Source organism: Falco rusticolus, chromosome 7, assembly GCF_015220075.1.
Source record: "Falco rusticolus isolate bFalRus1 chromosome 7, bFalRus1.pri, whole genome shotgun sequence".
Lineage (NCBI taxonomy): Eukaryota > Metazoa > Chordata > Aves > Falconiformes > Falconidae > Falco > Falco rusticolus.
The window spans coordinates 55,306,069-55,321,085 of record NC_051193.1 but is presented as its reverse complement, the minus strand read 5'-3'; the positions used below and the strand labels follow the sequence as shown (position 1 = coordinate 55,321,085).

The 15,017-nt window shown below is 39.0% G+C and overlaps 1 protein-coding gene across 1 annotated transcript in view; it reads left to right on the top strand.

Annotated features, from left to right (window-relative positions):
- The first annotated feature begins 5,389 nt into the window (after positions 1–5,389).
- LOC119150895 (rho GTPase-activating protein 11A) overlaps positions 5,390–15,017 on the top strand; it is a 47,794-nt gene continuing 38,166 nt past the window's right edge. Inside the window, 12 exon segments of the mRNA XM_037394006.1 lie at positions 5,390–5,662; positions 8,131–8,201; positions 8,526–8,622; positions 9,191–9,445; positions 9,981–10,071; positions 10,074–10,139; positions 10,239–10,265; positions 10,268–10,389; positions 12,110–12,154; positions 12,156–12,186; positions 12,846–13,018; positions 14,256–14,392. Coding sequence (XP_037249903.1) covers positions 5,531–5,662; positions 8,131–8,201; positions 8,526–8,622; positions 9,191–9,445; positions 9,981–10,071; positions 10,074–10,139; positions 10,239–10,265; positions 10,268–10,389; positions 12,110–12,154; positions 12,156–12,186; positions 12,846–13,018; positions 14,256–14,392 — 1,247 coding nt within the window. The 5' untranslated portion in view covers positions 5,390–5,530.

Here is a 15,017-nt window from a genome sequence, read left to right as displayed (position 1 = left end):
TTTTCAAGCCTAAAATAAAAATACTGGGTATAAAATCTACACCACCCCCACCTCCAAAAAATAAAACAAAACAACAAAGAAACAAAAAAACCCAACCCAACAAACCACAATCAAACCCAAATCAAAACCCCAATTCAAAACAAAAGTTAGAAACTACCTTAAGTTATTATTAATCTATCACACCAGAATTTTAAACTGCTTTTGCTTTGTATATCTTGAAAGTAAAAATCTAAACATAGACTTGCTATCCTGAATAGAAATGAAAGACTGCTTTGAGTATCTTCTCCGAGAAATGAAGCGCTCTAGGAAAACTGAATGGGTGTAAAAGATTATTCACCCAGAGGCTACTTATCCTGAATTATCAATATTGCCTAGGACATCAACAAAGCACTGACTGTTTTTTCCATCTACTGTAGGCTACTATTCATGGAACTACTAAAACTTTTAAGTTTCTTTTCTAGTATTGTTAAACAAAAGCATGCTTTCCGGGATAGTGGCTTGAATTCTGGGAAGTCTTTCCTGGGTTTTTAGATGTACTTAGCTACTTGGGTTCTCCTCCAGATTCCCAGTTGTCACACACGTATGTTAAGGTGGAAATATAAATCAACTAATGTGTTAGCTTTAGCCTCCTTTTACCTTTCAGGTTTATTGAATAAACCTTATTTAAACTGAAGAATGCAACTTTCCATTTTTACTCTTTTCTTTCTGGGTACCTCTGTTCTTTTTCATGTTACTACTAAGGTAGGATGCAAACCAATTGCTTCTTGTATCTTTAACTTCTAATGCAATATTTGCAAGCTGCTGAGGTGAATGTTAGTCTTCATTTATTATTTCCATCTTGAGCAGACCATCAGTTGCTTAAGACCATCAGCCTTGCTTACATGTTGCTTAAACTGTCCCAGTCTATGATGTCAATAAAATATAAGTCTATAACTATGCTAAGTATGATATGGTTATATCAATCTGTATTTTAACTATGAAGTCAGCTGTGGTTTAAGCAGCAGATGTGAAAGTCTGTGTCTGTTAGATGGCTTGTTCAGCTCTGCTTTCATTTTAAAGGTACATCCTGCAGCACGATGCACAGATCGATGTGTTGATTTTACCAGAGAGCATTCTGCATTGAGGAACATCTTAAAACATTTTCCTTGTTAGAAGTATCTTAACACCTTTTATTTTAAATTCTGTGCTTTAGGGTTAAAACATTGGGTGAAGATTGCACATCTAGCTGTTAAATCATTCTTTCTCAGGTAAATTGCCAGACCATTTCAGACCATTTAACCACTCAAGCACAAGAACTAAAAGTGAGAGAAAAACAGACAAGAGAGAACTGTCTTCCTACCAGTGTTGATAAAATGAAGTGTATTATAAGTGCAAAATGTCATGCACAGTGTCAAGTATAAACTCTTAGCTTCAGCCATGCTTGCAAGCATCAAGCACTTACAACAGAAAGTGTCTGCAAACTCAAACATTGAGTTGAGTTGACCAGTGTGGTATTATCAGTAGCTACACTGCTTTAAGTCAGAATCACTCTAAATTTCACAGGCTGATTTCCAAGATAGTATGTGGCATCAAAAAAATTGACATTCTTAGTGCGGTAAAAGGAATTTTTCACATTTCTCAATGTACTCAACAAATCCTGTTACTTTCAGTCATTTCCTGATTCTTTATTTTCTAGCAGAGTTCCAGATGGTATGGTGAACTTGAAGCCGGCTCAGTCGATTGATTTATTCTAATTAGTATTTGAAGGTATCAGAAGTACATTATCCAGCCCAAACAACAATCGGTAAAATGCTTCCTCAGTGCAATAAGTATGGCAGTTTAGTCACTGATTGAAGATCCTAGCATTACATTTGTTAGAATGTGCCTATGAAATCTTTAGGCCTTTCCAAAGTTTCACCTACATAAATTAGAGATGCAGGTATCTTTTCCCTCACATGGTGATTCCTTTGTTCCTTCAAACGTGGTCTTGCAGAGTAAATGAAGGAAGGTACATTGTATACTGCTGTTCTCTGAGAGCTATCCTAAAACTTCATTAGACAAATTTATTTGACTACAGCACTAGTGAATGTAAAAAACAAATTCAATTTCTACTTTTCACAAAATCACGTTTTAGAATATTTCATACAAAATACTGATGGTGTTTAGTGTGGAACATTCAGACTTGAATGAGTTAGCTTTGATAATCTGTCCTCAAGAAATCTGTATGGGGAGGAAGCTCAGACACAGAGTTAACAATTTATACAACTGATACTAAGGTTTTAAGATTGTTGTATCTAATTTTCTGCAATAGTGTCCTCAAAAACCTGAAGTGATAAGATGGTAAATTGAAACCAAACTCATAATCCAAATGAAAATTATTCTGTCCTCAAACCATGGTTCAGAGGAAATTAATGTTGAATGTCAGTTTGGAAGACACTTTCTAACCTTATTTTCTTACTTCAAATACACTTTAAATCCTCTTGCATATCATTTTCTTGATCTGGAGTTAGTTTTCATCAAGCTTATCACAGAGGTAGGGGATATATTTAACCTTAAATGTTGAAGGTATTCAGAGTATCCAGATTGTTTTGCTTCTGACATAATTCTGAATGGTTGCAAGTAGGAATAACATTGCATGAGACTGATCCTCCACATCACTTTCAGCCCTGGGCAAAATTGTTTATTGAAGACAAGACAAAGCAGCAGAGGGAGTGGGAGATGGAAAAGGGGCATAACTAACATAAATGCAGGCTGAACAGCACAGAGAGATGACAACTGGCAACTGGAGTAAATAATTCCTTGCTGAGAGAAAGCCAGAAACAGACATGAATGAGTAAGGATGTTCAAAATAAACTGCACTACTAGTCAGACTTTAAGGACATCAATGGGTAAACATCCCTCATGCAGCTGCTTTTCCCAGTGGTCTGGCTTTGTGCCCTCATGATCTTTCTTTTTTATGATCTATTCTTATGGTCTTTCTGTCTCCAGCTTGTTTGGTTGAAGAAGTAAGGCAAAACCAGCCCTTGCATTGCTAGAACGAGGAATGCTTACACTCTTTCCCAACAACTTCTGAGTTTGTTCAGGGAGGGGTACTTTGGAGTAAGGTCTGTTTTCCATATTCCTCGTGATGTTACTCTGCTTGTTGAAGTAGCTTGTTTCTTCCTCTGGCTGAGTTTCTGGTGGGTTTGACCACTGACTGTTCTGAGTGGTTACTGAAATGAGACTGTTGGTAAACATTTGACTTGTTTTTTAAAGCTCTCATTTCTGTAATAGCTTCCAAAATTCACAAAATGCCATGGTAGATGGAGGTGCTCATGGTTGGTTTTTTCTCCCTAAATGTCATACCTATATAGGGATAGTGCAAAAGAGCATCTGTGTGTGTGTGTGTACAAATAAATACATTTGTGTATTACATGCTGGATGCAAAAGGAGTGTAAGCCTGGCCTTCCTGATGACAAAAGTTATGCCCTTTACTTCATTCAGGACAGGATAGCTCTCTGAAACTTAGAATTATTTAAAATGCCAGAAGCTTGGGATGTCAATTCTTAAGACTATTCTGTGGGGGAAAAAAAGGTAGCCAAATAGCTGTTTATTTTTTCTAACTCAGTTTTGAAAGAGCGTAATAGATTTGAGATGTGATGCTACAACTGTTTCCAAAATTAGATGCCTAGTTCTTATTTGCCAAGTAATTTTCCTGCTCCAGTCTCTACTATAAATAAAACAAAAAAATGTTAAAATAGTCACCTAAAGGATATTAAAGTATTTGACAAATGGTTTTGACAAAATTACAAGACACTACTGTGGCTTTAAATATCTTTTGTAAAATGTAAAGATTACTTCCATCACTTTTTTTGGAAAAAAACACAGCACATACTACATCGTCTGTTTTTTCTTATGTGACTACTGAAGGGAAAATCCTAGACACGAAAAGTTGCAATACATTTATCAGATCACAGCTCCCTCTTCTGTAATTCATCATTACTACAGAAAACCAAGTTGGACAGAGATTGCTTAAACTAAATTCTATGATACCTATTCATTTTATTCCTTTATTTTCTCATCAGTGATACTTCAGGGTTTGAAATTTCACATTTTTCCTGCAATTTTCAATGCCAGGACAGATAATAAAACCTACAGTACAGCTGCATTAAAGCTACTTTTAGAGGAATATTACTTTTGCTCAGTGACATGATTTTGATGTCCATAATCGAAATCCTGGGGTTTTACTGAAGAAAATTCATGTCTAATCTGCTATTTATTATTGCTGCTAGGTCTTCCTTCCACACAACTTTCTAGGGTTGGTTTTTTTTCTGTTTTTATTTTGGTGACTTTTGAAAAAACTTCAGCTGTTCTCCTTTTGTTTTATTCTCTAATTTTTGTGTTCATGGGTGTTCAGAGCACCGCAACATGGTTATCACCATTCTGTGTCTAAACTTTGTGGCCTTCTCTTTCTCTCAGTGAAGTAAGACTCACTTTAGAACTAGTACCAGCGTATGTACAGGGGAAAGGCTGGAAAGTTCATTTTTTCTACAGCACTTGTTTCCTGTGTTTCATTAATGTGGTGGTTAACACTTGAAGAGTTACCTTTGGAACAGAAATTTTGGAAGAATAAAAAAATTACAGTTTTTCCTGTAACAGCATAGTGCAAAGCCCCGAAGGAGCCTCCTGGAGGTCTGGAGCACAGCACGGGGCAGGTAAGCAAACCCAGAGTACACCCAACGCGGTGCTGATGGATTAACGGCCACTAAAACTGGGAAATTTGGTCCACAGAAAACGATGTATCATCTTGGACGGACCCGCACAGCCCAAAGCTAAGGCAGGTGAAGGCAGCATCACTGACTGAGGTAGATGCGAAGGGCCTTAACTTTTTCCCCACCCCAGCACACACCGCCATTACCACCAGGTAAGGCTGACGGCCTGTGCCCCATTCCTCTGTTTAGTTCACAAAACCGCGGCGGGTTACTTCTTTAAATCGAAACTTCTTTCCAAAGAAACAAGCAAGCATTTATTCTCAGGTAAACAACCAACCAAACCAACCCCAAGCTTGGCAGCACTGCCCTGAAACTTGCTGGTGCGGGGAAGGAGAGGTGGCGGCTCACAGCGGGCGAGAACCCCCCCTGCCGGCTGCCCCGGCGCTACGCCGGCCCCGGGCCGCGGACAGCCCCGGCGACTCGCGGTGCACCCCAGCCCTTGGCGCTGCCGGGGCCGCTGCCGGGGCCGCTGCCGGGGCCGCTGCCGGGGCCGCTGCCGGGGCCGCTGCCGGGGCCGCTGCCCGCCCCGCGGCGAGGCCGGCGAGGCCCCCGAGGCACCCAGCGTGCTGCCCGCAGGCGGCGCGGCGAGCAGGCGGCGCCGGGCAGCCCCGGCCGGCCGTTGGGCGGCGGGGGCCTCATTTCGAACGGCGAGCGGGCCAATCAGCGGCGCGGGCGGGGTAGGGCGCTGGGTTTGAGCCAGGCGGTAACTGGCGGCGTGGGAGCAGGGGTCTGGCCAGGTGGCAGCAGCAATGGTGCAGAGCAGGGTCTGAGGGGCGGCGGGGGAGGCGGCGGGCGCTGGGATGGCGGAGCAGAGGCGAAGGCTGGTGCGGCTGGCCGTGCTGGAGGAGCTCCGGGCTTCTTACGGGATTAAGGTGAAGAGTGGGAGCTGTCTGGCAGCGGCCAAGCAGCCGGGAGCGGCGGCCGTGGCGGAGGTAAGCGGGGCGGTGACGCTGCGGCGCTCAGGGAGGGTGCCCGGCGCTCCGCCGCGGCGGGTGGGCGAGCGCGGCGGCTGCTGTTGCTGCCGGACCGCAACTCGCGCAGGCCTGGGGGCTGCTCTGTCCCCGCTGCGGCCGCCGGGCCTGGCAGCAGCGATGCTGTTGCTCCTGCTGGCCCCTGGCCGGGCATAACCTCCTCCCGTGGGGAAACGGCTTCATCCCTGCAGGGGGAAAGTCTTCCTCGTTTTCCTTCCCTCTCCCCTTTCCTCAGCAAGTGCCCCCGGCCATCGTCAGGTGTGGTAGGGTAATGGTCTGGCGATGCCGAGCTCTCCCTGCCCGGTTAGGACGCGGACTGCGGGGCAGACCGGGCGGTGAGCGAGCCGTGGCCCTCTCGGCAACGCCGCTGATGGTCTCAAGCACACACGCGCGCCTCTCGTCTGTGCTACATCTTTTTACGCTTTACTGTGCTTAATGTCGCTCACTATGGATCCTAAGTCTTAGTCACTGTATTATTTCTTGGAATACGTAGCTACTGTGTAGCTTCTGGAAGCTTTATATCTTCTTATTTTGTTTGAATACTTAGACTTTTTGTTTGAACGGCTTTATTTGCTTGGTTTCTTAGTATAACACGTGACTATAGGTGTTTTGGTACAGACAGATCTGGCCTTGATTTGCCTGTGTTCTGCGGAATGAAATCCGCCCTCTTGCCGTAAAATACCTACTTTGAATCTGCTGAAGGAAAAAAAGTGTTTTCTGTCTCGGGACTCCTACTTTAGTTTTAAATATCAGAACAGATGCCAGTTTAGACAGCACTGAAGTCCATTTAAGAATACCGATCTTCTGGTAGATTGTAATTTATAAAGCATGGACCACTCTCATGTCCTAAATAAGACTGCCACACAACTGATACAGGGCAGACCTGATAGTTCTCAGAATGAGCTTTCTGTAAGGCTGAGAGGGTATTACAAAATGCAGCATCATTAACCCTTGCTCAACATAAGGCCAAAGAAGTTGTGAAAACACATGCTTGAGTTGGGTTGTTTGGAAAGGGAGAGGGCAACAGTAAAATTTCAATTAGTTTCCTTCCCCCTTGTTGATATCAATGTTATGGTTGTACTTTTTTTCCCTGTTTGAAGGGAGAGTAATGGAAACCGTGAATAACATGTATGTTGTAATAAAAGCTGTCTATGTAGCTGTCTGTAGTGCTTAAATTTTATATGAGGAAGAAAATGTGTATTTAAATAACAACTGGGCAATGTAGGAAAAGGAAAAATAGAAGAACGTTTGTTTTGCCAGAGGCATTCTATTTCTATTATATGGGAACCGACATAACTTTAAGAACTTTAATCACAACTTGTGATATTTCAAACAAGATCTAATAAAGTGGAGGATATCAGTTATTAATTTTAAATGTTGAATTACAAGCCACTGGAATTCTCTACTACATGATCTTGTAAACACAGAAAAACATCGTCTATTGGAGTTGGTTTTCTTTATGTACCTTTTGGAACCTGGAATACAATGACAAATGCTTCTTTCCTTATCATGTTATGCTTGTTTTCTGTAGTACAGATAGGCCCAGGGTGGCCTAATGGGTTAGTTATTGATTAACTATTTTCTCAACATAGTCAGCACTTTGAATTTCGGGTGTAAACGACCAAGAGTTTGCATTCATCCCTGATAGTAGGTTGGGCATGATCCCGCTCTTCTGATTGAGGGAGGGGCTGGCTTGCATGCTCTGTAAATATAAATAGCACAGGTGGAGCAAAGCAATAAAAGTACAATTGTTACATTGAAATGCAGGTTTTCTATACCTGGAACAACTGTGTAGTGACCTTGGATAAACAATTTAAAAAAATGCTGTAGGTGAGCATCAGTAGTAATGGCTGAGGAAATTGCTTGTTTTCTGAAATGCAACAGGTACTCTGATGCCTTGCTATAAGGCAGTAGAGTTGTAAGAGGTTTTTAAATACAAATACTAAACAAAGGAGTTCAGAACAGTTTTCTAGACTATTCTGTTGAGTTTAATCCTTCCTAGGACAGCAATCTTGAGTACCTCAAATGCAGAAAAAATTACTTGAAAGTTTCTTAAAAATCAACAAAACACATTTGAAATAAAATAGGATTTAGTCAATTTGAGATTGTCAAGGTGAGACTCCAGAACAGTCTGTTTAATATCCTTACTGATTTGGAGGCCTTATAGAAAAACTGACTCCTTGTAAAATAAAAAGTGCAAAACATAGTGTGGAAAACCTTTCTATTCTTTCACAGTAATCTAGGGCGTTACCTGTAACTAGAGTCAGCATAGGCTCAGATATCAGGAGATGATAGTGTTTTTTCCTGACAATCCCTCTTATCTGAAAACCTCGGGGTTTTGTTTTAACTGCCCTTCTGTTTGTACCCTGTGGAATACGTAGTTAATCCCATCAACTTTTGAATAACGTTAATTTAATTTTGTATTTTAGGGTAAAATCTTTGGAGTATCTTTTCATGCGTTACCGCAATCACTTGTGCCAGAATATGGTTATATTCCAAGGTAAATTAATACTATATTTAGATTTATGCTTACTTTGCTCTCTTATAGTATTGAACTTTTGTCAGAGGGAACAAATGTTTATTCCAGACCTGCTAAGCTTATGGGGAATATGAGAATAGTTTCAGTTTGGGAAGGGGAAGGATGCAGGAGTTAGATGGGTAATTCTGAGCCACAGCTATCATCAAGTTTTATTTCTTTATGCTGCTTTTCATTGAGAAAAACTAGCTTATGTATTAAGTTTTATCTATTTATCTTTAAATGTTTTTTTCTGGGAAAAAAACAAGCTTTATTCTGAGTGACAGAAGTATGTTACTTTTTCCTCAGCTTTCTTGTTGATACTTGTGAATATTTGGAAGAACACGTTCACACTGAGGGACTCTTCAGAAAGTCTGGCTCTCTTGTTCGTTTAAAAGCTTTAAAGGTATTCTCTAAAGCCTTGGTTGGTTTGAGTTTTTTTGTTTGAAGTGTTTGGGTTTTTTTTTTTTAAATAAGCTGCATTTCACTTGATCATCCTCATGTTTCAGGTTTTGGACTCTTTCAGTAGTATTCAAGTTTTAACATTTGAAGTAGACTGGTAACACTACTCACTTTAGGAATGAGAGGCAATCTAGTCCAGAAACTGACAAACCTCATTTCCCACCCACCCCCTGCACCCCCTGGAATTTTCTGGCTTTCCAGATGGCAAGAATACAGTCATGACTGAACAAACTTGTTAGTAGTTATGCACACTGGATGCTGTGAGGATATTTCTTTAGCAGTGTTTTCCCAGAAGGATGCATACATGGTGTAAAGCTATGAATTAACGCACGTGGTCTGACAATATCATCAGTGCCTTTGTAGATAATGTAGTTGGGTAAAATGTGACAAAGCTGAAACTAAAAATGGGGAAGATGTAACTTTTCTGATATGGGCTAGAGCATAATGCCTAAACTTAGAAATCTGACAGTATGTTGAAGACTTCAAACTGTGTTTCTGATGAACAATTTCAGAGTAAACTGGATCAAGGTGAAAACTGCCTCTCAGCTGCACTGCCATGTGATGTTGCAGGGCTTCTTAAACAGTTCTTTAGAGAGTTGCCAGAACCCATCCTTCCACCTCACCTGCAGGAAGGGCTTTTCAAAGCTCAGCAGCTAGGAAATGAGAAGAAAACTGCGACTGTGTTGCTGTCATGTTTGATGGCTGATGGAACAATTGAAGCTTTGAGATACTTTTTCAACTTTCTGAGAACTGTGTCCCTAAGGTCAGTGTAAAGTCAGTGCTTTTAAACAGCTCCCAGTTCCTTTAAGGAATTCCCTTTCCAGCAACGGCTGTAACTTTCTGCGAGTGGTTTGTGACTTTAAACTTTCTTACCTGCAGTCATTCACTAGAATTCAGTCATGGTCTCTTCTCTCATAAATCCAAAGTGTTTTCTTTATGAAACTTTATTTTGCTGGAGACTTGACTTTATTCCATTCTTTCATAGTTGTATTCCTTATTCTTTGGAAAGCAAAGGAGAGACTGATAAAGTTAACTAATCTAACTGATACCTTGCATTCCTCAAAACTAGCTGGGGTCTAACACCTCTTGATTTCAGTAGCATAGTCCACACAGCCTGAGGTGCATAAGTCTATGCATTAATCTTAGTATGTAAGGACTCAGGTGAATGACTGTGTATTTATTTTTTTTCATCTATGTTTGTGTTATTTGTCTTTTCTCTCTCTGCTGTTTATGTCCTGATAATGGTGCAAAACAAACAAACAAAGCAAAAACAAAAAACCAAAAACCCTTTTTCTTTTTAAGATCCAATGAAACAGAATGGATAGCAGTAATCTGGCAGTGATTTTTGCTCCCAATCTCTTGCACTCAAATGAAAATGAGGAAGAGTCTGCCAGTACAGAAAAAAAATTCGCTTGCAAGCAGCTGTTGTGCAAACATTTATTGACCATGCAGCAGAAATTGGTAAGATGATAAATGTTTATTGAAATGTACATACTGGTATACAGTTTTTCTCTTAATTTTTTAAATAACTAAAATATATATATTTGTCAACTATTTCAGGACAAGTACCAGATTTTATCTTGGAAAAATTCCTGCAATGTTAGGTGTTGATGCCTTTCAGTCTACTCCCTCACTGTGGGGCCACGAAGACAGTGAGAATGAATCTCTCGGTGAATCTAAGAAGAGGAGGCACCGCAAGTGTTGGGGGTAGGTATATTGTGTGAAAGTTTTCGCAACTAAAATAGAATACTTTGAGACTTCAAGTATGTTGACCCTAAGCACTTCCTTCTTCCACAAGCAGAATAGATGCGGTGAAATTTGTTGGATTTGACTTGCAAAATCTGTATAAGACTTCAGTAATCACATCACTTTATTGTATATTTACTCTGAGTTTATTCTAGTGTCTGTTGACTATACCATATATGTGTTTGGATTTGTGAAGCCAGATTAATGTTCCACTTTTTGTTGAGTTAACTTCAGATCCTGTTGCAGAAGCTGATAAAGATTTTTTTTTTGTTTGGTTGGTTTTTGTTTGCTAGTTTTGAAGTTATACTTCAACACTCAAAGGTAGTACATAATTTAAATCGGGTCATCAGAAAGCAAGGATATAAATAGCATGTGTGTTTTGAATTATTCACTAATACTTGTTTTGAAGTGTAACTCTGAATTGGACTGTGTGCTCTGATATCGTGGTTTGTTTTCTCTTTTTTTTTTTTTCTTTCTGCATTTTAGCTATTCAGTAGGGTTTGGTTTTTCTTGTTTGTGGTGTTTTGTTTTGCAAGTATAGATAATCAATGGTATCTTCTCTGTTCTGCATTCTCTTGAGGAAATACCGTGGAATACATATGCTTGACTTGAGTCAAATCCACTATAACACTGATTGCTATAAAACTATCGTATGTCTTTAGCATATGTACCTGGAATATTAAACCAGACAGCAATTAAATTAAGGTTTTATTGTTGTGTATCTTCAGCCAAGGCATGGGTTTTTTGGGTTTTTTTGTTGGGTTTTTTTTTTGAGTAATATGCTTTTTCCACTCTGAAGGATAGAGCTCATCCTGTGCTTGTAAAGTGATAAAGTTTTGGAATGTTAAATTTTGAGAAGTAGTTAGCTAGAATTTGTTAATTCTGAGGAATAGGTTCTGGTAGTAGGCAGCTCCTACTCTTTCTCCAGATGTAGTAAAACATAGTATTACTAAACTTCATCTATTTTCAAGATTTATATTTTTTAAAAAACTGCTGATCTACCAAACACCATAAAAGTATTACCACAGGTGTGTAGTTTGCTCTAAACTTTGCTGTGAGCACATGGACATACAACTGTAGGTTGCAACAGCATTTAAACACACTTCCATTTTACACATTTTAAAAGCAGGAAACCAGTAAAATTTCATGCATATATTCTTCTGGGTTTAATTTTGTATTTAAGAAAAACAGTACACAGTACCCCAAAACAAACAAACAAAAAAACATAGCTCACAGAAAAGTTGTACATTATTTCTTTGCAAGACCAAAAATTTCATGTTTCTGTTCGGGCCTGACTTCAAAGCTCTAAGAGCTTTCTCAGCTTTGCGATGACTTCCAGTAAGTGAGAAAATCTGTGAGAAAGACTTCAATGGATGCCTTCTAGGTTTGCTACAAGAAATTAGAAGGCATATGATTTTACAATGACCAGTAGAATTTTCTACAAGAAACTTCTGTTGTCTGTGCATGATTTTTATTTTTTATTTTCCCTCAAGGAAAGTAGAACTTTTCACCTGTTGTGGAAGCAACAAAAACTATGTTGGACGGTAGTTTTCTTTACATAAAGCAAATCAGTTTAAACAATTGTTTTATTTCTGTGTGAAAGAATCCAAGTTAAACTTGAGTTGAAAATAGAGCAAGACAAACTTCATATTTAAATTTGATTGCTCGGTGTGTCTTGCATTCAGATATTTGTTAGTGGAGCATTGAATAAATTTAAATCTAACAGAACACCCCTCCACTACACCTCAGCAAGACAGAAGCGGTAGGTATTGGTGTATTTGTACCTACATAAAGCCCATGCAGTATCTTCTGGATTTGTCAACTATATCCACAAACTTTTTTAACTGAAGAACTAAACTTAGTTGAAGATAACGTGACTATGTTTAAATTGTTTAAAACTTTGAATATAGCTACATATTTACTGAAGATACTGCATTTACATTAGTTCTTTGAGCAGCTACGATCACTGCAGCAGTGGGCTGTGTGGTTCTAGGATTACACAACTGAACTTGTGCTTTTTTATCTAATGCACACTAAGGCTTCAGTGCAGTAGGTGCAGCATTTTATCATCTTGGGAATGAATTTCCAGGACTGAAATTCTTTTAATCTCATTCTGTCTCTTAAACCTCCAGAATATGACTATAGCTCTTTTGTTTTCTCTTCTAATACCTATATTTTATTAATGTGTGGTTTTGGATTTTCCTTTCTGGTACTCAAAATAAAGAAAACAAACCTTAAGCTGTACAAATTGCTTTGCCTGTTCAAAATGCATGCACTTTAGCTAAACTTTTACAACAATTTTCTTTTGGAGTTTAAAAAACCAAACTACTGTTTATATTCCAATAAACTCTTGATCTTTTAGGCTGTTTATTTCAAATTTGTGTTTGGTTGTTTTTTTTTTGTTTTTTTTTTAAATTTCAGTCCTTTCATCGATGACTCCAATTGTTCTTACTCCAAGTACCAAGCGTAAACTTCCAACTGATTGCTCTCAGGGCTTGTCCAGCAAGAAAAGACGATCTTTTAAGCATAGTTTTGCTTTTGAGTTGTTACCAAGCGCCATTTTTAACAGCAGCTCAACGCCAGCTTCAGGTACAGTGCCTTCATTTTTTTCCTTGCTGCTTGAAGTCGTTGTTTATGGCTTTTCATTTATATGTGCAGTCTTCTGTTCTTGTTAGACAGTCATTGATAATCTTCACTTTAACAGTGTGTCTTGCACTACTTGCCCATCTTAGTAAATAGTCTATGGTCATCAGTGACGATAATGTTACATGGATTGAGCAAAGGCAAAATTGGCAAAATTTTCTTGTTTTCTGTTATATTAATCTCTCAAATCTGCAGTCCTGATGTCCTTTTATCTTTTCAGACCCTCTATATCACCTAGGTATACTCACATTCGTCTTAGCACACAAATCCATGAAAACTACCTGTGCTTCCAATGTTTTGAAAGTTGTAGCCTCCTTCAGTCTCCTAAATACTTGAATGACTGGTCTTAACTCTGTGAAATGTAATTGTTGCTATTATAAAGGCTCTTTCTTGAGAAAACAAGAGGTGATTGGATTCTAGATGCTAAATAATCTCAAAATTCTATAGAAAAAGTTCTACTGTAGTTTGACAATACTTTAATACCACTTCATTCTGTTAGTGCTTCCAACTGTCAGGCTCATCTGGAAATCCTGCTTGAGTTTTGTTTGGTTCCTTAATGTGCTGTCAACTGAAGTTAGAGTAAAAAGAAATTTCTAGATTGGCTATGTTTGTTTTGCCTGAAGATCAATTTTTTTTTTTTCCCCCTCAAAACTGAGTGGTGTAAAACTTCATGGATTTTTTTCTTAAATCATTTCATGCACACCATGAAATTCTTGTTCTACAGATAAGCAAACCAAAGCAATGGCATTTTCTGAAGACGGTAGTAATGCATCTATTTTATAAAAAAATTTAGTAGAGTAGCAGCTCTTCATTTATTGTTTTTAACTGTTCTGGCTAGGTATGTAAAAAAGCACACTGCTAAAAATACTAAGATTGAATCTAATTTTTCTTGTTCTGAAATCTGAAGAACTGATCTGATGATAGCAGTGTGGAAACTTAATTGAGGTAGTGATACTGGTAGCATGCAATTAATTGCAATCCAGCCACTTCAATGTGTGCTACAAGCAATAGCTTCATATACTATTAAATAAAAGTGGAAGTCAAAGTGATTTCAAGCCAGCACTCCACAAAAAGAGCAAACAAACCTGTGCTGTTTAAAAAACTATTTTTATTGAATTAACTGTGAACTCTTCATCTGAAAAAATGTGACTGTTTTAAGGTCATGTAAATGTTACGTTGTTCCTGTAGTTCAGTTTGAAGCAAGTCCTTGTGCGGTCTCTCGAGTCATCACAGACTTCACTGTCTCCTTCAACTGGTGGTGAAAATCTTCTGTCTAGTACAGGGAACAGAAGAAGTAAAAGACATACAAGGAAAAAATTACACAGGTAATTTGCCTTAACTCTCAGAAACTACCTTTCCAATTTATCTTTAGGTCTCGACCCCTTGACTAACGATGTGTAAAATCTCAGTCTGTCTTTTAAAATCACCTTTTTTGGTGTTCAAAACATACCGTATTTTTATAGTAATCTTCCAATGTGGAAAAAATGGAGCTCAAAATAAAATAAGATCTGGTATAGTAGCCTCCTGTGCCTATTAAAAAAGCTTGGCAAGAAGGCAATAGAAGAAGTAACCATGAATATCAGTATGTTCTCATTTCCCTCCTAAATAGTTTTTTGTGTGGCACTTCTTCCCCTCTTTTCTCCCAGGGCTGAATCAGGAAAGACAGGTTGTTTTTCTCCAAAGATTAGCCGAAAAGAAATGGTTCGTAGATCATTACGCTTGAAGTTTGGTTTGGGGAAAAGCAACAGAGAAATGGTAAGTATTCTGCTTCCAGTCTCCTTGTTACTGTGCAAAGTTTTGGGCACCACTTTTCAGTCGCAGGAGGGACTTCCTTGGTTATAGAGGGATCACAGCATAACTGGACCTGCTATCAAGTACAAGAAGCCCTAGGTTTATTTTCATAACAGTAACTGATCAGCTTGTACTGGGTTCAGCTGAGATTGGGCCAAG